The 23081-nt window shown below is 41.7% G+C and overlaps 1 protein-coding gene across 2 annotated transcripts in view; it reads left to right on the top strand.

Moving 5' to 3' along the window:
- LOC123744869 (uncharacterized) overlaps positions 1 to 23081 on the top strand; it is a 61476-nt gene that overhangs the window by 23924 nt on the left and 14471 nt on the right. For both annotated transcript variants that reach the window (XM_069311714.1, XM_069311713.1), the window contains exons 2-4: positions 13305 to 15187; positions 16560 to 16717; positions 19739 to 19834. In XM_069311714.1, the coding sequence (XP_069167815.1) occupies positions 15100 to 15187; positions 16560 to 16717; positions 19739 to 19834 (342 nt within the window). In that variant the 5' untranslated portion in view covers positions 13305 to 15099. The remainder of the gene's footprint in view (positions 1 to 13304; positions 15188 to 16559; positions 16718 to 19738; positions 19835 to 23081) is intronic.

The following is a 23081-nucleotide window of genomic DNA, read 5'->3' as shown; positions in this document are numbered from 1 at the left end:
AGACCCGTACCAGAACTAAGAGACTTGAGCCCTGAGGACAGGCTGGGGGGAGGGAAGGGAAGGGAACTATCAGGGGAGGGGGGAAAGCGCCAATCCATTACGACTATATAGCACTGGGAAGGGGTCAGGATAAGGATTTGGGATGGGACAGGGGGTAAGGAATGGTGCCCAACCACGTGGACGGTCGGGGATTGAACGCTGACCTGCATGAAGCGAGACCGTCGCTCTACCGTCCAGCCTAAGTGCTTGGGCGCTGGGGGGAGGGAGCAACTGAGGTATACTTCACACATGAAGAGAGACAGAGTCGAGTAGACATGATAGCGACATCTAAGATTCCGATGGAATTATTAAGATTGATAAAGGGGATATGTTTAGTATATAACAGAATAGAACAAGAGCATATGTTCAGTATAAGACCTGAGGTCACTGGAGACGAGAAAAGAGGAGACGTGAGTCATATGTGGCACGGGCATGAATAGCCCGCATCTCCCACGTTCCCATGCTATATATACTGGAGGAAAGCGCGTCCATTGGCTGGATAGACTGGATAGACTCTCGCGGAACGCACCTCACCTCAATATCAAAGTTGAAATTGAATTCCTTTGTTCAAGGCTGAACGGCTCCACATAGGAACAATGAGCGGAAAATTGCAGCGGGATAACTGCAAATATTCCTACATTCGAACACTTGTTCTTTCATGGGAATAATACATTAAAATGAACTTATATTCGAACACTTGTTCTGTATGGGGAAAATAATATCGGTACATATACCCACACTTTCGAACGCTTGTTCTGTATGGGGAAAATAATGTCGGTACATATACCCACACTTTCGAACGCTTGTTCTTTCAGGGTTACGAACGTGCAGAACTTTCATACAATAAGCTGGATTTAGATGTCCTCATCTAGTTGTGCTTGCAGGGGTTGAGCTTTAGCTCTTTGGTCCCCGCCTACACCTCATCTGGGAAGGAGTAGGCCTCTCAGGATATATAGGCCTGTCGTAGCAACAATGTGAGGCCTACGACTTTTGGTCACAACTTTCTTGTTATTGACTTGAGACGATCATTAGGCTGTGTTGTTGTTGTTATAGAGTTAACTACTCAGATCGGAATGTCCATGTAGCACGGGCTATGGTGAGCCCATCAATTGTTCCTCAGTCATATATGGAGATCTATAGTGACAGGTATGTCAGGTGTGGGATGTTGGCAATGGAAGCCAGGTAACAAAACTGCAATTTAACAGTGTTTAATCTAATTTATGGAAGTAACTAGAGTAGATTTGATATAAATTAAGAGGGCAGACTTGGTCTTTTATTATAGGTCTTGTGTTCACACATATGTTCTCCAGTGCTTTGTACAAAGTATACCTCAGAGTACTCTGTACAGCTTGCAAAGTACACCTTAGTGTACTCTGAGGTGTATATCTCTTGATGGTAAATGACACATAGATATACGATAAGTGCAGCAGCCTAGGTAGCTCTAGGTGTTGTAGATATAATATACATTGATCATGGTAAGCAATATACTTGACTGATATTGATTGTATCATTTATTAAGTTCATCATATGATAGCGTAGCATCGATTATGATATATGGTGGCAGCTCTGAATGCCAGGCTCTTTTGTGTACTCTCTCTCTCTCTCTCTCTCTCTCTCTCTCTCTCTCTCTCTCTCTCTCTCTCTAAAGGAGGCAGTGTAACCCACCCTGCCTATGGCACTCCCATACCCTCCAAGTGTCATCCTGAAAGTTTGCGTGAAGCTTGCCCCAGGGGTCTGACCTCAGCCTTGGACAATTGGACAGACATATTCTTTTCTAGATATAATTTACGAGGCTTGTGGTGTCCTCCTCACTTGATCACTCAAGACCATGAGTGTCTCACACTCTCTCTCTCAGAAAATGTGTTAGTTCATGCGGCAATGTGTCTTGTCTGTGTCACCTTGAGACTCCATTATGTATACGTGTGTGTGTGTGTGTGTGTGTGTGTGTGTGTGTGTGTGTGTGTGTGGGTGTGTGTGTGTGTGTGTGTGTGTGTGTGTGTGTGTGTGTGTGTGTGTGTGTGTGTGTGTGTGTGTGTGTGTCGTGCTTTTGTGCCGGAAGTCTTACCTGTATGTGTACTCATCTAGTTGTGCTTGCGGGGGTTGAGCTCTGGCTCTTTGGTCCCGCCTCTCAACTGTCAATCAACTGGTGTACAGATTCCTGAGCCTATTGGGCTCTATCATATCTACACTTGAAACTGTGTATGGAGTCAGCCTCCACCACATCACTGCCTAGTGCATTCCAGTTATTAACTACTCTGTCACTAAAAAGAGTCGTGAGTAGCGTGGCTTTCATTCATAAACACGGGGGGGGGGGGGGATTTTGGCGGGAAATGTTTACGACCACGTGGTCGTTGTTTACGAGGCCGGCCTGCTTAGTTGTGACTGTCCGAGTCATTGAGTAACTGGAGTCAGGTGTGTCTGGAGTGGGTGTGAAAGAGCTGGTGAAGTAGATCAGGTATGTGCAGTCCTAATAGTGTTTTGTGAATGGTCCGCGTGTGAATATGCGGTTATATGCTGCCGGCAGCATTATGTTCCACACCTCATATGCTGACTGCACCATTATGCTCCACGACACCTCATATGCTACTTGCAGCATTATGCCCCACGACACCAGCAGCGGCATTCGTCCAAGCCCCATGAATTATCCTGTGCTTCAGCATATCTCAAATCACAATTGGATTGACCTGAAGTGCCTGTATGAACTCCCTCTCAGGCCACACGAGGCAAAACTCCCTCTCCTTGACTAACTCCTCCATCAGGCTTAAGGTCCTTCTCATTAACTACTCATTAAGTCGACAAAAATGCACCTGGGTTATCTCATTAAGTTCTGGAGAGAGAGAAAGATTGCTGACAATGGCATGATATTGTAATAATAATGACTGCTATCGCATTTAAGCGTCTTAATTGCCTGTTAACGAAGATGACAACGCCAAAGGAAATTATTTCTTTAATACGTTTTTTGTGCAAAATGTTATTTATTGAAGTTGTAAACGGTTTTCACATAGTTTGTAATGTGGACGTAATTTACTTCAGAATAGCACAAAGGCACAGAGAGAGAGAGAGAGAGAGAGAGAGAGAGAGAGAGAGAGAGAGAGAGAGAGAGAGAGAGAGAGAGTGAGTACTCACCTAGTTGTACTCACTTGCTTGTACTTGCGGGGGTTGAGCTTTATCCCTTTGGTCCCGCCTCTCAAGAGATTGTGTGTGTGTGTGAGAGAGAGAGACCCTGAACAAAATCGTATATTATATCCGTTAGTTCAGACATATTATTCCAATTATATTTTCTAACACATTCGTAGTTTAGTGTTAGGAAACATGTATAAGTTTTTAACTAGTGATTTGTTTTGCAAAACATTTTAGAAGTAGGGAAGATCGCCCCAAGTTGGGCCAGCTAACTCACCAACCTGGGCCCCTGCCTCTCTCAACAACGGGCAGTCACTTCTTACAGAGCGGTCATAATGTTTTTGTATGTTACAATGTTCACTATGTTCACTGTGTTACAATGTTCACTGTGTTACAATGTTCACTGTGTTACAATGTTCACTGTGTTACAATGTTCACTGTGTTACAATGTTCACTGTGTTACAATGTTCTTTGTGTTATAATGTTCACTGTGTTACAATGTTCACTGTGTTACAATGTTCACTGTGTTACAATGTTCACTGTGTTACAATGTTCACTGTGTTACAATGTTCTTTGTGTTATAATGTTCACTGTGTTACAATGTTCACTGTGTTACAATGTTCACTGTGTTGCAATGTTCACTGTGTTACAATGTTCACTGTGTTACAATGTTCACTGTGTTCACTGTGTTACACTTTTACGAGGTTTGCTATGTTCAGTTGTTCAGCAAAAATATCATCGTTACAATGCTTGATAAATGATCGCCTTTAAAATCTTTAATAAAGCTGTCACTGTTGCAATGTTTAATAAAGCTGTCACTGTTGCAATGTTTAATAAAGCTGTCACTGTTGCAATGTTTAATAAAGCTGTCACTGTTGCAATGTTTAATAAAGCTGTCACTGTTGCAATGTTTAATAAAGCTGTCACTGTTGCAATGTTTAATAAAGCTGTCACTGTTGCAATGTTTAATAAAGCAGTCACTGTTGCAATGTTTAATAAAGCTGTCACTGTTGCAATGTTTAATAAAGCAGTCACTGTTGCAATGTTTAATAAAGCAGTCACAGTTGCAATGTTTAATAAAGCAGTCACTGTTGCAATGTTTAATAAAGCTGTCACTGTTGCAATGTTTAATAAAGCTGTCACTGTTGCAATGTTTAATAAAGCTGTCACTGTTGCAATGTTTAATAAAGCTGTCACTGTTGCAATGTTTAATAAAGCTGTCACTGTTGCAATGTTTAATAAAGCTGTCACTGTTGCAATGTTTAATAAAGCTGTCACTGTTGCAATGTTTAATAAAGACAGCCGTTACAATGTCTAAATAAAACACCGCCTTTTCAATGTTTAATAAAGTGACCTGACCTTTCCATGTTCAGTAACAATTCTGTCGTTACTACGTTTAATAAAAAAAAATACCAGCGTTACTTTATTGAATAGAGACGATAATTGCTCTGAGAATTTAGGATTTTAATCGTGGTGGCGTTATGTCCAGTCCGGGTAGTTTTATTGCCCTGGTCATTACTCTCGGGAATTGTGAAAATGTTTTAAAGAGGGAATAGAAGCTTTAGTAAATGCAATAACAGCGTGAATAAAAATTACCACAACAGTTACAGATGCAAGGTATGAACTAATAATAATAATAATAATAATAATAATAATGACTTTAATAATTAAAGGGATAAGAATATTGTGAGCGAAAGATGTCATCGGCTGATAAGTTTTGGCGGGAAAAACGCGAGGGGCGGAAGGGTGTCCATTCACTAAAGTTTTAACTCCTGGAAACACCCAAATTTCTGCTGCCTCTGCTGGTAACTGGCCGGGAGGAAGTTGTTCCATTCACCCGCGATGCTTTGTGGTGGAAGAGGGTCAGAGGTCAACGGCTCTGACCTCTGGCTTCTTCCTAAATAACGTTTCCTGTCTCTACTCCCCGCAGACTCTGTTTTGTTTACGTCCAATGTGAGCCTTAGTCCTGGACTTTGGTTGCTGTTGACGCCTGGCATTCTCAGTGCATAGTTAGATGCTCTAATGTTCTTAACGAGTGTGACCTGACTTAGAGGCCCTCTCTGTGCTCTCCTCTTCTGTTCATATATCTCTCTCTGTGTGTCTCTGTTTCTCTCTGTTGTATTTCAACTTATTTATTGTCACGTTTCTCTTTCCTCTCTTTCTCTGCTTCCTTTGTTTAATTTTTGTTTTTCTGTTTGTTCGCTTAAAGAGCTGTGTCGTAGGGGCCCAATAGACCTTCTGCACAGGTCTGTGTTAAGTTGTTATCTTGGTGTTCATGCTTCACTTCTCCTATGTCCCCTCATCTCTTCCCCCTCCCTCACCTCTTCCCCCTCACCCTCACCCCTCACCCTCACCTTCCCTCTTGCCTTATATTGACTCCAGCTCTTATTGTCAGGACCTGATAAGTCTCCAGAACACACCACAACCTCTCCCACACAAAGCCCCAGACCGCTTCAACACTGAAGCCCCTTACCACTAGGACATCATGAATAGGTCCCCTTAAGCACCTTTCGGTAAATCATTCTCAATTGGGGTCCCTTGAATATCTATAACTACCCATTGGTGTGTCTTCAGTAAGAGGCGCGGAGTCTGACGAGGACACATGACCTCACACCCAGACATCGTCATCAGTTCTCTGAAAAGTGCTGACGTGGGTCATAATATTTCCTCCAAATTAACATTTTTTAAAGAGATTGTTGAACGGAAGAGAAAATTGAAAGCATGATGAATAGGAAGAGGAGGAGGAGTTGGAGGGAATAAAGAGGATGAGAAGAAGCAAGAAGGAGAAGAGGCCGGAGGAAGGGAGGGTGAGAGACATGGAAAAATGTCCTGACTCAGTCACCTTCAGTGTTGGAGGGTGCGGGTGTCCTCGGGCCAGGAAGCCTGATTCTGTGTGAAGGTTTGACGTGACGGAGTGGCCTGCCTCCTGGCCACCACGTGACGGAGTGGCCTGCCTCCTGGCCACCACGTGACGGAGTGGCCTGCCTCCTGGCTACCACGTGACGGAGTGGCCTGCCTCCTGGCCACCACGTGACGGAGTGGCCTGCCTCCTGGCTACCACGTGACGGAGTGGCCTGCCTCCTGGCCACCACGTGACGGAGTGGCCTGCCTCCTGGCAACGGTCACCACTATTTCATTCACTTGAACTATCGGAGCCTCGATCCCTGACCACAGGAGCAGTAGACAGGAGCTCTACCGACCTTTCTGCTAGTACCCACAATAAGGGTGGGTCCCCAGAGACACATCACCGGTACCCAACTGAGAGGTGGATCACCTAATCCCACCAGACTCCAGAGCGACACCTCAGGAGAGGCTGAAACTCTCAGTTGGATACCGGTGATGTGTCTCTCTGGGCGGACCTCTAGTTCGAGTCTCCGATAGTGCAATTGAATAAAGGACTGTTATTATTTTGTTGATATCATTGTTAATATTATCATTATTATTTTAAATATAAAGATAATATTACATTATAGAGAAGACAAATGATTATAGTGTGCACACGATATGTTAACTTTGGCTTGGCAACTGAGCAGCCTGGGGGCAATAACAGACGGCGAGTGACACGCTTGCTGATGACATTCTCGACACACCAATCTTGCTTTTATTGTCCTCTTGTTTAGTCCCCCGTCACTGACGACTGGTGCTCTCTCACGCTCTCTCTCTCTCTCTGGTGCTGTAACCGCCCACCGGGTGACGCCTCCCGAGGGGTGACTGTGGTATTCCAGAGGCCGGTAGTCTTGCTGGTGCAGTTAAATATAGAGCGTGTTAAATAATCTATGCCTGGAAAGCCACCACCACCTCCACCACCACTGCCTCGGGGCTGGTGAGAAGGGCTATACCGGCGTTTGGCCTAGCCGCTCTCAAGGGCATAAAACACAACCATTACTGTCTCAGGACACCTTACCCAGAATGTAAACATTACGTCCCCGCGCTGCTCCCCCAAGTTACAGCCCCGTTCCTGTGCCAAATACGAGTCCACTACGGGATCACCATAGCCCGTGCTACTTGCAACTTTTCCGGGTAGCTGAATCTCAAACAACAGCTGCTCCCTGTCACTCCCTCTGATGGATGAGCGAAACACTCATACCCTCTCACCACAAAGAAACATTTGCCTACTGGAAAACTCTCCTTACAAATCCTACGAAGCTGGGACAATATATTTTCATTTAACTGAGGAAGCCAAATCCACTCCATACCTCGGTTGGTCTCCGAAGCCAATTTAGCCAGAAGGCAATTTGATATTGTCAGAGGATATGTTTTGGCGACGTGGGAGCTTGGCACTGTGTTGGGAAGAGCAGCATCAACTCCGCCTCAGGTAATCTGAACCCATCATTTAAGTGAGGATCCCCTCGTCTTGCTCTTGCCCATAACACCGAATGGTGTTATGGACTGGAGGTTCAGGTGTTCCTTGCCTTAATATGTGGTGACGGGTAAGTTCTTCAGGCGGAAATATTTCCACTACACCTACTGCTGTTTCTCAGCAGTGAATATAATGTTTTTTGTCAATGCAGCACACACACACACACACACACACACACACACACACACACACACACACACACACACACACACACAAACACACACACACACACACACACACACACACACACACATAAAAGGGAAAGACTTGAGAGTAGACATAACAGTAACACCAGAGACACACATCAACAGAATAACGAGGGCAGCATATGTCATACTTGACAACGTCAACATATCCTTCAGGAGTGCGAACCAACGACCCTTACCAGAGCAATATACAACCTATGCTAGCAGCATTCTTAAGAATGCTGTCTTACCCAGCATTCTTGGAAATACTGCCCCAGAATGGAATTCCTTCACAAAAACAATACAACAATACTAGAAAAGGCCTAGATATATGGGACAGTTATGATGCAAAGTAAAAAAGAAGAAATGCAGCGGACATGATAACGACGTACAAGATTCTAAGTGAAATTGACCAAGTAGAACGTTGGGAAGGAGGGGGGGGGGGTAGGGGGAAAGGTTAATAAATGGAAACTGGTGATCAGGGGGAGTTAGAAGAAACTTCTTCAGTCTGAGTGATAAGTGGAATTGATTAGATAAGGAACTTTTCGAAACCAATACGAAACACAGATTTATATGTAAATTTCATGAGAAAAGAGAGAGTGAAGAAAGCCCTTGTATTGAACTGTTGATGGTTGGAAGACTGTAGTTTAGATCACATACTTGATGCTATAAGGGTAGTTAGGCGAGTACACACACACACACACACACACACACACACACACACACACACACACACACACACACACACACATACACACACACACACACACACACACAAACTTGATTGACAGTTGAGAGGCGGGACCAAAGAGCCAAACCTCAACCCCAGCAAGTACAATTAGGCGAGTACACACACGCGCCACAAAGACAGGAGAATTAAATAGACGTACAGAAAAGGGCGCGAAATTGTATTAGAGAGTACTTAAGTATTAGTACTTAAGTATTATCAGGATTAGAGAGTATTATTTGAGATTATAGGAAACATATGGTTACAATAAGAGGAATAGCCCTGAGAATAGAGAGCGGTAATTAGTACCACAACGGACAGTTCTACGACGTTCTAGTCCTGATATACGTGAAAGAGCGTTGCATCTAATTTAAGTAAAAAGTTCCAAAAGTAGACAGGAAAAGTAGACGGCAGTCACTGTCATTAGACAGCTGATCGCTGGCTGGTAAAGCCGACGGGTTTAAAAAATCAGGACCCAAAAACTCGAGCTCAACCCTGGTAAACACAGTTAAGTGAGTCCTCGTATAAGTGAGTTTACCTTCCGTAAAGTGACTCGCTAGTGCCAAAGTTTGATTTATAAGTCATTCATGCACTTTCATGTTTAGTGAATCAGTCATTCATGCACTTTCATGTTTAGTGAATCAGTCATTCATGCACTTTCATGTTTAGTGAATCAGTCATTCATGCACTTTCATGTTTAGTGAATCAGTCATTCATGCACTTTCATGTCTAGTGAATCAGTCATTCATGCACTTTCATGTTTAGTGAATCAGTCATTCATGCACTTTCATGTTTAGTGAATCAGTCATTCATGCACTTTCATGTTTAGTGAATCAGTCATTCATGCACTTTCATGTTTAGTGAATCAGTCATTCATGCACTTTCATGTTTAGTGAATCAGTCATTCATGCACTTTCATGTCTAGTGAATCAGTCATTCATGCACTTTCATGTCTAGTGAATCAGTCATTCATGCACTTTCATGTCTAGTGAATCAGTCATTCATGCACTTTCATGTTTAGTGAATCAGTCATTCATGCACTTTCATGTTTAGTGAATCAGTCATTCATGCACTTTCATGTTTAGTGAATCAGTCATTCATGCACTTTCATGTTTAGTGAATCAGTCATTCATGCACTTTCATGTTTAGTGAATCAGTCATTCATGCACTTTCATGTTTAGTGAATCAGTCATTCATGCAATCAACTTATTGTACTTTAGGGAGGGTTGAGATTCAGCTATTGGGTCCTGCCTCTTCTGTTAATTTTTCCAGATACTACACACTGTGTGTTAGTGTGTGTGTGTGTGTGTGTGTGTGTGTGTGTGTGTGTGTGTGTGTGTGTGTGTGTGTGTGTGTGTGTGTGAGACTGTGTGTGTGTTTGTATTTACTATTTGTGTCTGCAGAATCGAGCTATTAGCTCTTGGACCCCGCCTTTGTAACCAATCTATTTTTTCCACTATTATGTCCACTACATATATTTCTCTCTAACACACACACACACACACACACGCCCAGGAAGCAGACCAAAGCAGCTGTCTAACTCCCAGGTACCTATTTACTGCTAAGTGAACAGCCGCAACAGGATGAAAGAAACTCTGCCCATTTGTTCCCGCCTAGGCCGGGAATCGAACCCTGGCCCTTAGGACTACGACCCCGAAGCACTGGGTCCCCGAACTGTATGTGTATGTGAACAAAACTAGCTCAACATTCATGTCAATAACATCTTTAAGTGGACCCCCCAAAAAAATATCTTATGAGCTCTGGCATTGAGTGCCATCTGTCTCTGAGAGTGCCTATGCAATATGCACTCGTGTCTTTCTCTTCCAAACAAAGCTGTGAGTTCAAGTGGTCAGATCAATTTGCTTTAGGCAGAGTAAAAGACATGTTTCCTAATGGCACGTCCGCGAACAAGAAGATTTGTTGGGGAGCTTTGCCTTTCTCTCTGTGCAAACATCCCCCACTCTGATTGTCTCCCAGTTGTTCTATGTGACTGCCTCCCTTGACAACACTAACACAGTGCTATCCCACTCCCAGGTGTGTGTGTGTGTGTGTGTACTAACCTATTTGTGCTTGCGGGGGGTTGAGCTCTGGCTCTTTGGTATCGCCTCTCAACTGTCAATCAACTGGTGTACAGATTCCTGAGCCTACTGGGCTCTATCATATCTACATTTGAAACTGTGTATGGAGTCAGCCTCCACCACATCACTCCCTTAAGCATTCCATTTGTCAACCACTCTGACACTAAAAAAGTTCTTTCTAATATCTCTGTGGCTCATTTGGGCACTCAGTTTCCACCTGTGTCCCCTTGTGCGTGTGCCCCTTGTGTTAAACAGCCTGTCTTTATCTACCCTGTCAATTCCCTTGAGAATCTTGAATGTAGTAATCATGTCCCTCCTAACTCTTCTGTCTTCCAGCGACGCCTTACATCTCCCAAATGATACCTTGTATCTGGCCTCCTTCTCCCTACACCTGTCTTCATTACATTACATTTGCTCGGGTTAAACTTTAACAACCATTTGTTCGACCATTCCTTTACTTTGTCCAGGTCTTCTTGAAGCCTCAAGCTGTCCTCCTCTGTCTTAATCCTTCTCATAATTTTGGCATCGTCAGCAAACATTCAGAGGAATAAGTCTATACCCTCTGGGAGATCATTAACGTTTATCAGAAACAGGATAGGTCCAATCACAGAGCCCTGTGGGACTCCACTGGTGACTTCACGCCAATCTGAGGTCTCACCACTACCACTGTGGCTTCTCTAGCAGTCTCTCTACACATGACATCCTTGATATATATATATATATATATATATATATATATATATATATATATATATATATATATATATTATAATATATATATGTATATATATACATATATATAATATATATATATACATATATATATATATATATATATATATATTATAATATATATATGTATATATATACATATATATAATATATATATATATATATATATATATATATATATATATATATATATGTCGTACCTAATAGCCAGAACGCACTTCTCAGCCAACTATTCAAGGCCCGATTTGCCTAATAAGCCAAGTTTTCATGAATTAATGTTTTTTCGTCTACCTAACCTACCTAACCTAACCTAACCTAGCTTTTTTTGGCAACCTAACCTAACCTTACCTATAAATATAGGTTAGGTTAGGTTAGGTAGGGTTGGTTAGGTTCGGTCATATATCTACGTTAATTTTAACTCCAATAAAAAAAAATTGACCTCATACATAGAGAAAAGGGTTGCTTTATCATTTCATAAGAAAAAAATTATAGTAAATATATTAATTCAGGAAAACTTGGCTTATTAGGCAAATCGGGCCTTGAATAGTAGGCTGAGAAGTGAGTTCTGGCTACTAGGTACGACATATATATATATATATATATATATATATATATATATATATATATATATATATATATATATATATATATATATATATATATATATATATATATATATATAGATCTCCCCTTCCTCATGTCGGCGGGCTTCTGATATATTTGTCTTCAAAAATTTAAAATCCGTCTTAAGATATCAAAATTAAATTAGCAATGAATATTCATGACTTCTTCTGTAGTGTTTACGGGACGGCCGGGCGGCAGTGTCCTCGTGCTGACGTCACTGTTGCTCTCCTGCTGATGTCACTGTTGCTCTCGTGCTGATGTCACTGTTTCTCTCGTGCTGACGTCACTGTTGCTCTCGTGCTGACGTCACTGCTTCTCTGGACTAGTTGGCTGTGAAATGTTACAGTTGAGACCAGACAGAGGCTGTGAGTCTGAGAGATTAAGGTGTCTATGCAACACCTCACTTGTCATCACTCGCAGCTGCTGGGAGAAGTTATTACGCAGTCACACGCCTGAGGGGAGACACCTGTGAGACATCTGGTACACTAGTTACCTTCCGTAGGACCTTTAGCTACACCTGCGGCGTCTTCTGCAGGTGTCAAGAGTTGGCGGCAATTTGGCGTGGTTGGTAGACCTGATTTTTGTATGAATTCGGGTCATGGTCCCTTTGGCAGGTTATACACATGCTCCCTCAAGCAGGTTATATCAGTCGGCAGAACACTTGTCTCACATGTTTGTAACTACCGGATTGCTGTTCTAACAAGCAACAGGTCACCAGTCTAGTCACTACACAATCGGGGACCTAATTGAAGAGAGAGAGAGAGAGAGAGAGAGAGAGAGAGAGAGAGAGAGAGAGAGAGAGAGAGAGAGAGAGAGAGAGAGCATTATATTTTTCAATGTTCTTTGAGATTATAACTGAGTTTATCCTGTCGTCTCCGAGTGCGCTGACTGCAGACTTGCAGTTTATCAAATCATTTGTCACTAATACCTACAGTTAGGTATTTCACATTTTAGATTTTTTCTCGTGCTGAGAAATAAGGATTTTTGAATAAGTGTTGCGGCAAGAGGGAAAGAAATTAATTTTGTATTAATGTGCAAAAATTTATATACTATTAATTTAAAGTGATGGGTAATAGTTTATAATCACAAATTTAGAAATTTATCAGCTCTCATACGCGCTACTCTATATACACAAAATGACACAGAACATATTGCTGTATTGATGTTCTATAATATTCGTTACCTGGAAAAAAAAATTCTAAATAGCACGGGCTATAGAGAGCCCGTGGTAGACTTATTTCTTTAACTATAATGCTATACACACCGTATATAAATACACAATGTATTCCATATATCCCAAACATAACAATCTGTATACAACCAAATATGTTCTAATTAGAGACTATTATTTCCACAGCAAGTCACATTTGGTCATTTATATTACAAAATAAATTACAAACTCGCTTGCCTTCTAATACACGTTTTTTCCTGTATTTCAGGTTAGCCCCATACGTTGTACAAGAGAAGCAGTCAACATAGTGAAGACCGCTTATACACCCACCTGTATGACTGCTCAACAATCTAACACAGAAAACGTGATCAAACGCCCTTCAAAACTGGCAAACTTTATTATAAATGTATTGTAATTTATTTTGTTTTCATAATAGTGAAGAGAGCATTCCGGGAGCCGGTGTTGCCAGGGGCAACGCGCGCCGGCCTCTGACCAACGTCCACTTGCAAATACTGCACGATGGAGCCTAATGATATTTCGAAATGTTTCGCTGCACTCTGTGAGCCTTACCCAAGTTGTGAACAAATTCTAGTGGTGTTGATCGAATCAATTTGAGCATTACAGCGATACGTATTGGATACGACAGATCTTGATTTGACTTCAAACAAAATATAACTTGGAAATTATTTAAGAAAACATTAAACTCCTTAAATGATGATTTTGTGTCAACACATTAATATTTGATAAATTATCTGAAGACATAAACACGTGTAGAAAGGAAATATATAATAGTTTACTATCTAAAAGCTAAGTACGTACGAATTTGTGACTATTCACGACCATCAATAGATACTGTCTAAAGAGGAAGATGGGTTGTAATTTATATAAATATATATATAATAATAATATATATATAATAGCAAATGAGCACGAGTGAGAGACAACGCCCCGTTCACACCTATTTTAACGCCCCGTTCACACCAGTTTTAACGCCCCGTTCACACCTGTTTAATGGCTGCCGTCAACAATGAACACTTGTACACAAAACTGTCAAGACTGTCATAAACACTGAACTACTCTTGTATGTACAAACTGTCAAATAAACGAATGTACACACACACAGACTGTTACGAACACATGTATACACAGGCTATCATGAACACGTGTATACACACAGACCATCAGTGGTTACATAATACAACATATTCTATGTATACAATAGGGACGATAATCACGCGAGCTGAAGGGAATCACAGATAATACATACGTGGAAAGACATGAATACAAACATGTATACAACTGAAGACATGAATACAAACATGTATACAACTGAACACATGCATACAAACATGTATACAACTGAAGACATGAATACAAACATGTATACAACTGAACACATGCATACAAACATGTATACAACTGAAGACATGAATACAAACATGTATACAACTGAACACATGCATACAAACATGTATACAACTGAACACATGCATACAAACACATATACAAGTGCGATAAAAGACAAAACAGTCTGCCCTTTTATATAGAAAAAAACAGGAAGCAATATTTGCTACGTTTGAAAATAAAGCAAATTGGAGCAAACAAAATAGCTTTATTTGCACTTAAAACAGGAAAAACAATAAACAATACTAATCCACGCGTAAACAGGAGCACTGATTAGCGGCAAATAAAGACAATAGCAACGGAGTGAGAAAATATATATATAGATGATAATAAAACAAAGCCAGGACTAATAAATCAATGTAAGGGGAAGTAAAGAAAAAACACAAAAATAGTTAATTCAAAAAAAAAACATTGCAACGTAAAGATATCAATAGAGTGACTATAGCCAGAAGCCCAAAACAATAAATGAGGGAAGATGAAATCTAACATAAGATAACGAGGTGAATTAATAAAGTAAAAGAGAAAAGGTAAAGCATAATACATCAAGAAACCAATAACGAAGGATAGGAAATATACCAGCCGTGAAGGGTCGCCAAAAACAAGACGATAGAAAAAGAGAGAGAGAGAAATCCTTGTGAGAGAGAGAGAGAGAGAGGGAGATGAGGATGCCAGATACAAGATCAGTGGTGATGCTGGTGGCAGGAGTGCTCTCTCTCCTCCCTCTCTCTGTCTCCGACCAAGATGGAGGTAAGTGCCGGCTGGCCCCTGGATAGCAAGGGACGGGCAGGGAGGGACAGGACAGGAGGGTACAGGACAATTAAGGGGTTACAAGACAGGAATTAACAACCAGGGAGAAACAGGACAAGGGAATACAGGACAGAAATGTACAGGACAGGGAGGGGCCAGGTCCACAAGGTACAGGACAGGTCCACAAGGTACAGGACAGGTCCACAAGGTACAGGACAGGTCCACAAGGTACAGGACAGGTCCACAAGGTACAGGACAAGTCCACAAGGTACAGGACAGGTCCACAAGGTACAGGACAGGTCCACAAGGTACAGGACAGGTCCACAAGGTACAGGACAAGTCCACAAGGTACAGGACAGGTCCACAAGGTACAGGACAGGTCCACAAGGTACAGGACAAGTCCACAAGGTACAGGACAGGTCCACAAGGTACAGGACAGGTCCACAAGGTACAGGACAGGTCCACAAGGTACAGGACAGAACAGGGAGGTACATGACAGAATAGAGGATAAAGGACAGGGGGAGGTGGTACAGGACAGGAGTGTACAGGGGAAGGGAAAGAGGGACGGCAAAAGAGTCGACCACGACATACAGACAGAGATAGACAGACATAACTACCCCTCAAACAAGCTAGACAGACAGGAAACGCAATCTCATACATTATTAGACAGTCTGCAGGGCATTCAACAATTCAACATTTACTCTACAATCTTTACATTCACTTTGCAACAAAGAAACAATTTTCTTCGTGATTCTTTGATATTCCTAAGCTTGACGGATTTTAATTTGCAACAATGCTCTCAGGTGTTGACCTTTTTACAAACAATTGGTAACAACTTGCTATCATTGCAATGCAATATATATCTAACTGTCTGTGATTACCGTCAATAATTCTATCTTCCTGTTATGTAAGAACAGTGTCAGAGGCTATTACTCCCCTTTTCTTTGACCTATTTATATAAATATTACTCTTTTTGTAAGGGGTAACTTACCTAAATGTCATAACTTTGTTCCGTATTGTGTGTGTCTTTCCCTGGTGACCCGGCCTGCTTTCCTGGCGACCTGGTCGGCCGCTTGGTGACCTGGCCTGCCCTCTGGTGACCCGGCCTGCCCTCTGGTGACCCGGCCTGCCCCCTGGTGACCCGGCCTGCCCCCTGGTGACCCGGCCTGCCCCCTGGTGACCCGGCCTGCCCCCTGGTGACCCGGCCTGCCCTCTGGTGACCTGGCCTGCCCTCTGGTGACCCGGCCTGCCCTCTGGTGACCTGGCCTGCCCCCTGGTGACCTGCTCGGCCGCTTGGTGACCCGGCCTGCCCTCTGGTGATCTGGCCTGCCCTCTGGTGACCCGGCCTGCCCCCTGGCGACGCCTGTGGCAGCCCGGTGGACCAACAACCATCCCAACCAGGTGGAGACGCCTGGAGCCCACAAGATATCGGGAGAGAGGTTCGTCACTACCAACAACAGCGTCGTCACGGCCCAGGTCGGCGCCTCCGTCATCCTTCACTGCAAGACCTCCAGTGCCACCGGCGGACTGGTCAGTGCCATCTTGCAGTGCTTTATGTTTCTTAAGAGAGAGAGTGTCTAGTGGGAGGGGAAGAGATGTAAACAGGGAGAGTCTCTTAGAGAATGTCTCACTAAGTAGAGCGTAAGTGTCTCCCCCAAGGAGAGTCTCTTCGAGACTGTCTCCCCGAAGAGGTAATCTCTCAGAGTGAGAGCTACTAAAGGAAGAGGAACTCCGTCATAGTTCTAAACTGTGTCAAGAGAGTTCTATTAAAAGAGCGTTTTTATGGCGCAAAAGGCACTTGGAGGGAAGAATGCCCCCTCGGTTCACACTTAAGTGTCCGTGCTATAAAAGATAAGTGCCTTATGATGGTCCTCTAAGTCGCACTTTCGGGAGCACAGCTTCTGAAGTGTTTAACGGCAAGTGTGGAAAGGAAGAAGGAGAAGTTGTTTTATTTAAATAAAATAACTGGAGGGTTATTAAGGTCTATCAACCTCTGAAGGGTTATTAAAGTCTATCAACCTCTGGAGGCTTATTTTAAGGTCTATCAACCTCTGAAGGGTTATTAAAGTCTATCAACCTCTAGAGGTTGAGGTTGTTATACGTTGATATTAGGGTGTATCAACCTCTGGAGGGTTATTAGGGTCTATCAACCTCTAAAGAATTATTAGAATCTATCAACCCCTGGAGGGTTATTAGGGCCTTAACCCTATCTTATTGCCCAATCAGCAAATATACTTTAGCCCTGAACATAGTCCAGAACAAAAGTAAACTCAGTATATATATACATATACACCACAAAGTATAAATACAGTAGCCTACACCCTCCGTTGTCAAAACTTTTAAAACTCGAATATTTGCGTCAAATAAAAACCAAATTTATAATTCATTTTAAAGATATTCGTAAAATTATATCAATATATTACAAAACAAAAATAACAAATGATAATTATATAATTTATCTGATCACACTGCTCTTTGTTAAGTACACAAATACATCACAGGAAGCCTATTTGTGTAATAATAAACATTTGACCTGAATTAGAAAACGGAATCGATAAATGTTGCTGGCAGAGTGTTGCCACTCCGAGCGCCGCAGCCGCTACCATATTTATTGCCGGTATATATGCCGCTATATCTAGCAAACCACGCTACATATTTTCCCGGGTATGTTTTTATTTGTTTTGGTTATACATTTATTTGTGTGACTTAGGCTGTTAGACTTATAAGGTATAACTTTAAGGCTAACTCAAGCATATATCTCCTTCATCACTTAAGTGGGGAAATTTCCCATATTTTTTTCCCAAAAATACTTCGTGTCTGCCATGACGAGTGAGCTGAGACATGTCGATTTCCTCTGGGAAATTCAACATGAGCCTCATGAACCTAAAGTCGATTTATTCTCTGTTGCAACTGCAGGCGCCGTCAGACTTATTGCATATTTGTGTTTTCCATGATGCAAATTGTTGGCATATTGCACAGCTGGTGAAGTTAAGCGAGTCTCCCCTTCTTGTTTTTGGCATTTTTTGCAAGGTCTTCCTCGACCACTTTTGTACCCATGTTGGCCTTTTGTGGCCACTTTTGTACCCATGTTGGCCTTTTGTGGCCACTTTTGTACCCATGTTGGCCTTTTGTGGCCACTTTTGTACCCATGTTGGCCTTTTGTGGCCACTTTTGTACCCATGTTGGCCTTTTGTGGCCACTTTTGTACCCATGTTGGCCTTTTGTGGCCACTTTTGTACCCATGTTGGCCTTTTGATGTGTGGGTTGTTGTCTTAAGATGTGTGGGTTGGTGTGTTAAGATGTGTGAGTTGGTGTGTTAAGATGTAACCCAGCTTCACACTATCACCACTAAGAACACACCAAGAACCTCCCCAAATTCAGACCACACACTAACAACAATTCTCCCTACAAATAGCAATTACTTACATATATATATATATTAAAATATAAAAGCATATCTTCACAACATATTTGCTGTTGATAATTAATTAGTTTATGCAAGCAGCAATAAACTAAGTCAATTATACATGCCCAATCACTTTAATTAAAATTTTGAATGTGTATAAATGCAAACACTTGTACATATATGAATAAAGTTTTTCAATTAGAATTTCAATCACTTAAGTCTGCCTTCCCGTCTAGACTTAATCTTCTGGGATTTTTTGTCCTCTGTAGAAATTGGAAATACTTTAATACATCAGGCACAGCTGTTCTTAAATGTTCGTTCAAGAACAATTCAATAATTCAATGTTCTCTGAAATTCAAATGGATATATATATATATATATATATATATATATATATATATATATATATATATATATATATATATATATATATATATATATATATATATATATATATATATATTTCAACTTTTATGTGTTCTATAAATACTGATGATCCAAGGAAGTAATTTGAATAAACTAATCAGAAATTTACGACTAATTGGGGGCATAAATCATTTGAATATTGGAAAGGTTAATGTTAGCTTATTAGGGGTTCAATGAATATTATTATTTTGACCTTTGACATCAGAGGCATTAATGGGTCCCCCCCCCTTCACCTGTGTCTTGTTCCCCGTCCATTTCTGCCCCTGTTTCACCTGTCCACTTCTGTCCTTGTCTTCCCCCCTGTTCCCGCCTCTATTGTTTTGTTTATTGCTGTTTCCTCTTTACCCTCAGATTTGTTCTTATCATCCTCTTTATCTCCTGTTGCTCCTGTTGACCGTGATTCTTCCTCTCCTGTTTACTGTCTTCCGCACTAATCTCTCCCTCCGTCATTATGCTACTATTCCGTCTGTTTATCACCCATTCATCTGCCTATCTACCTGTTCCTCTTCCCTCTTCCACCCCCCACCTCACTTCCCACTTCTCTCCCTGTTAACCTATCCATTTTCTCCCTTTTCCTCCCTACACTCCTTACAACTTCGCCAAAACCTCGTATAATCTTTTCCGACCCCCTTCCACCAGACTTCCCTCCCACCGCAGCCCTTCCCACCGTTCCACTGGCCCTCGTAAGAGCGGGTCTCACAGCTGTAACTCTCCTACAGGTGTCGTGGGTACGGAAGAGAGACTACCAGCTACTGACGGTGGGTCTCCACACCCATTCCAGCGACGATAGGTTCTCTATCAACTACGTCCATTGGGTACGTATAGGAGGGAGAGAGAGAGAGAGAGAGAGAGAGAGAGAGAGAGAGAGAGAGAGAGAGAGAGAGAGAGAGAGAGAGAGAGAGAGAGAGAGAGAGAGAGAGAGAGAGAAGGAGAGGAGGTGAGAGACAGGGAGTGGATAAAAAGATGCCCATATGATCAGTGTAAAGATATATATATGTAAATCATATATATATCTAAAGTATATATATGTAAATCAACCTATTCTTATAATTATGACGTAGCTTACGTAACATCATAACAATGGCAATTCCTGAAGTGTTGTTTTGCGTACACGTAAGTCGTCCTCAGCCAATTAGAATGCAGCACGGGTTGACCGCTGCAGTGTGATTGGCTGAACAAATGTAAACCCAAACAAGCATAAACTTGTCAGAATATATATTCCCACGCCCCGTGAAGGAGAAAAATGAGAGATGGAAGGATATGGAGATCATTCTATCCCTAACATTCAAGAAATTGCAAAATATTTTATATCTATAGATTCACAAATATATAAAGTTATAAAAACTAATTCCCCGCCTTCCACACACAAACAAGAAGCTTCATATAAGCTTAATTAAATATATTTATTATCCCCGCAAATGTTAACAACGCGTTCAATTAGGTTTTTACATTAATCTTCATATTTAATTTTGAATGCAAATTAGTTTTATAAAGTACTTTAGTTTATCACCAGGCATTTGAGGCGCTTAAGTTGCGCAAGTCTGCTTCATGGACTGGAATGAAATTACAAATTAGGTTTCACATAAGGATTGCGAGGCCTCTGGCTGAAATATGTGAGCTAATTAAATTTTAGAATTTGATGAGTGAAGTAAATGAAGAATAAAGTTAGAGAGAGAGACACACACATATAATAATGTAAAGTTATATATATATATATATATATATATATATATATATATATATATATATAACTTATATTATAACGGTCAGACAGTTATATATATATATATATATATATATATATATATATATATATATATATATATATATATATATATATATAATCAGTCAGACGCTTGGGGGATTGCCTCGCCCAACGTTCCGAGATGACACATAGGGAGTATGGGAGTGTCATAGAATAATGAGGGTCGGCCCCAGTACCACTTTTTAATAAATATTGGCATCTATAGCGACCCACCTCCGCTTTTCATGAAGTCTGAAATTGAAGACGTGTTCTCAGTGGTTGACAGTCTTTTCGTTGCTTGGTAATATTACATTTTTCTGAAAGAGGAGAGGGCAGTAAGGGGATGTTCGGGTAGAGGGGAAGAGGGGAAAAGAGTCCCGGGTTCAGCCGGGTAACCCCCCTCTGGTACTGTAGTAATAAGAAACAATTTCTCCTCAAATATATATTATTTTTATAAAGTGGTAGTTTATCCATTGCAGGATCTAGGTTAGGTTGAGTAAGGTGTTTTGAATACGTTGATTTTGGGAGTGTTAATGACACTAGAGGCTGTAAATGAACGAAGCAGGATTCGAGTCATAGCTTCGATCATGGTCGAAAGGGGGATCATGGCATAGGGGGAGCCGGTCGGCCGAGCGGACAGCACACTGGACTTGTGATCCTGTGGTCCTGGGTTCGATCCCAGGCGCCGGCGAGAAACATTGGGCAGAGTTTCTTTCACCCTATGCCCCTGTTACCTAGCAGTAAAATAGGTACCTGGGTGTTAGTCAGCTGTCACGGGCTGCTTCCTGGGGGTGGAGGCCTGGTCGAGGAACGGGCCGCGGGGTCACTAACAGCCCCGAAATCATCTCAAGATAACCTCAAGATAAGAAGATATGGTCAAGTGGGTTATAACTCAAATACGAACTCACGCAAGATTCAACACGTCAGTATTTGACTTAGTCGTTGTGAACACGACTGTTGTAGCGGACATGAAGGAAGGTGAACTCTTCCCCTATAGATGACGAGTCACAATAACGTGGCTGAAGATATCTTGACCAAACCACACGTCAGAAAGTGAAGAAACGGCGTCGTTTTGGTCCGTCCTGGACCGTTATCAACCACTGGAGGCTTGATATTGGACCAGGACGGACCAAAAAACATTGTCGTTGCTTCACTTTCTGATATATGACTTGACACAATCGACTTGAGAATGGTCCAGGACGGACCGAAACGTCGTCGTCCCTTCACCTTCTAGTATGTGGTCTGGTCAACATACTTCAGCCACGTTATTGTGACTCATCGCCTACTTCTGACATATAGTTTAGTCATCACATTCCTTCCCCCCATAAATATCTTGACCCATGGTGATCCACAACCCCCCCTCCCCCACTTCCCCTCAATACAACGAACAAGGGGTTAACCATGCATCATATTTCCCTCAATATAACAAACAAGGGGTTAACCATGCACCATATTCCCCTCAATATAACAAACAAGGGGTTAACCATGCACCATATTTCCCTCATTATAACGAACAAGGGGTTAACCATGCACCATATTCCCCTCAATATAACGAACAAGGGGTTAACCATACACCATATTCCCCTCAATATAACGAACAAGGGGTTAACCATGCACCATATTTCCCTCAATATAACGAACAAGGGGTTAACCATGCACCATATTCCCCTCAATATAACGAACAAGGGGTTAACCATGCACCATATTCCCCTCAATATAACAAACAAGGGGTTAACCATGCACCATATTCCCCTCAATATAACGAGCCAGGGAGGAGAACTATGCACCAGCGGCCTGCTCTTGCTTCCGGCAAGTACAGGCATCGTTAATGGCGCCCACATCTTTAACCCCCCCAAAAAAACAGAACGTGGAGGCTGCCTGTTTCACTCTCATAGACCTTAACTCGATATGAGGTGTAAACAAGCGTGCAATAGCCTTATTGTTTGCTGTTCCTTGGCGCCCCTTAAACAAGGGCTTCTAGCACGTAAACAGTGTCTGACAAGTTAAATTCATAGCCTAAAGAGAATATAGATACTGCTGTTTATATATGGAGATTGCTCTATAATAATAAAAAAAAATGAAATTGAATTGCGATTGAAATCATTGCAACTTGCAGCTGTTTCATAGTTAATGTGTATAGTAGTTAGTAGTTGTTTATGCGGTTCTTATGGTCATTCAAGTTAATATACAGCCATCATGATCAGAATATGTGTTGTTTATGTTTAATACAACATATCATGTAGCCTAAACATTTCACATATATAATCATCACATTCGTATAGTCATTACACCATTCTGTCAACACATGGTGGTCACGT

This window comes from Procambarus clarkii, chromosome 70 (assembly GCF_040958095.1).
Source record: "Procambarus clarkii isolate CNS0578487 chromosome 70, FALCON_Pclarkii_2.0, whole genome shotgun sequence".
Lineage (NCBI taxonomy): Eukaryota > Metazoa > Arthropoda > Malacostraca > Decapoda > Cambaridae > Procambarus > Procambarus clarkii.
This window is presented reverse-complemented; position numbering and strand designations above follow the sequence as displayed.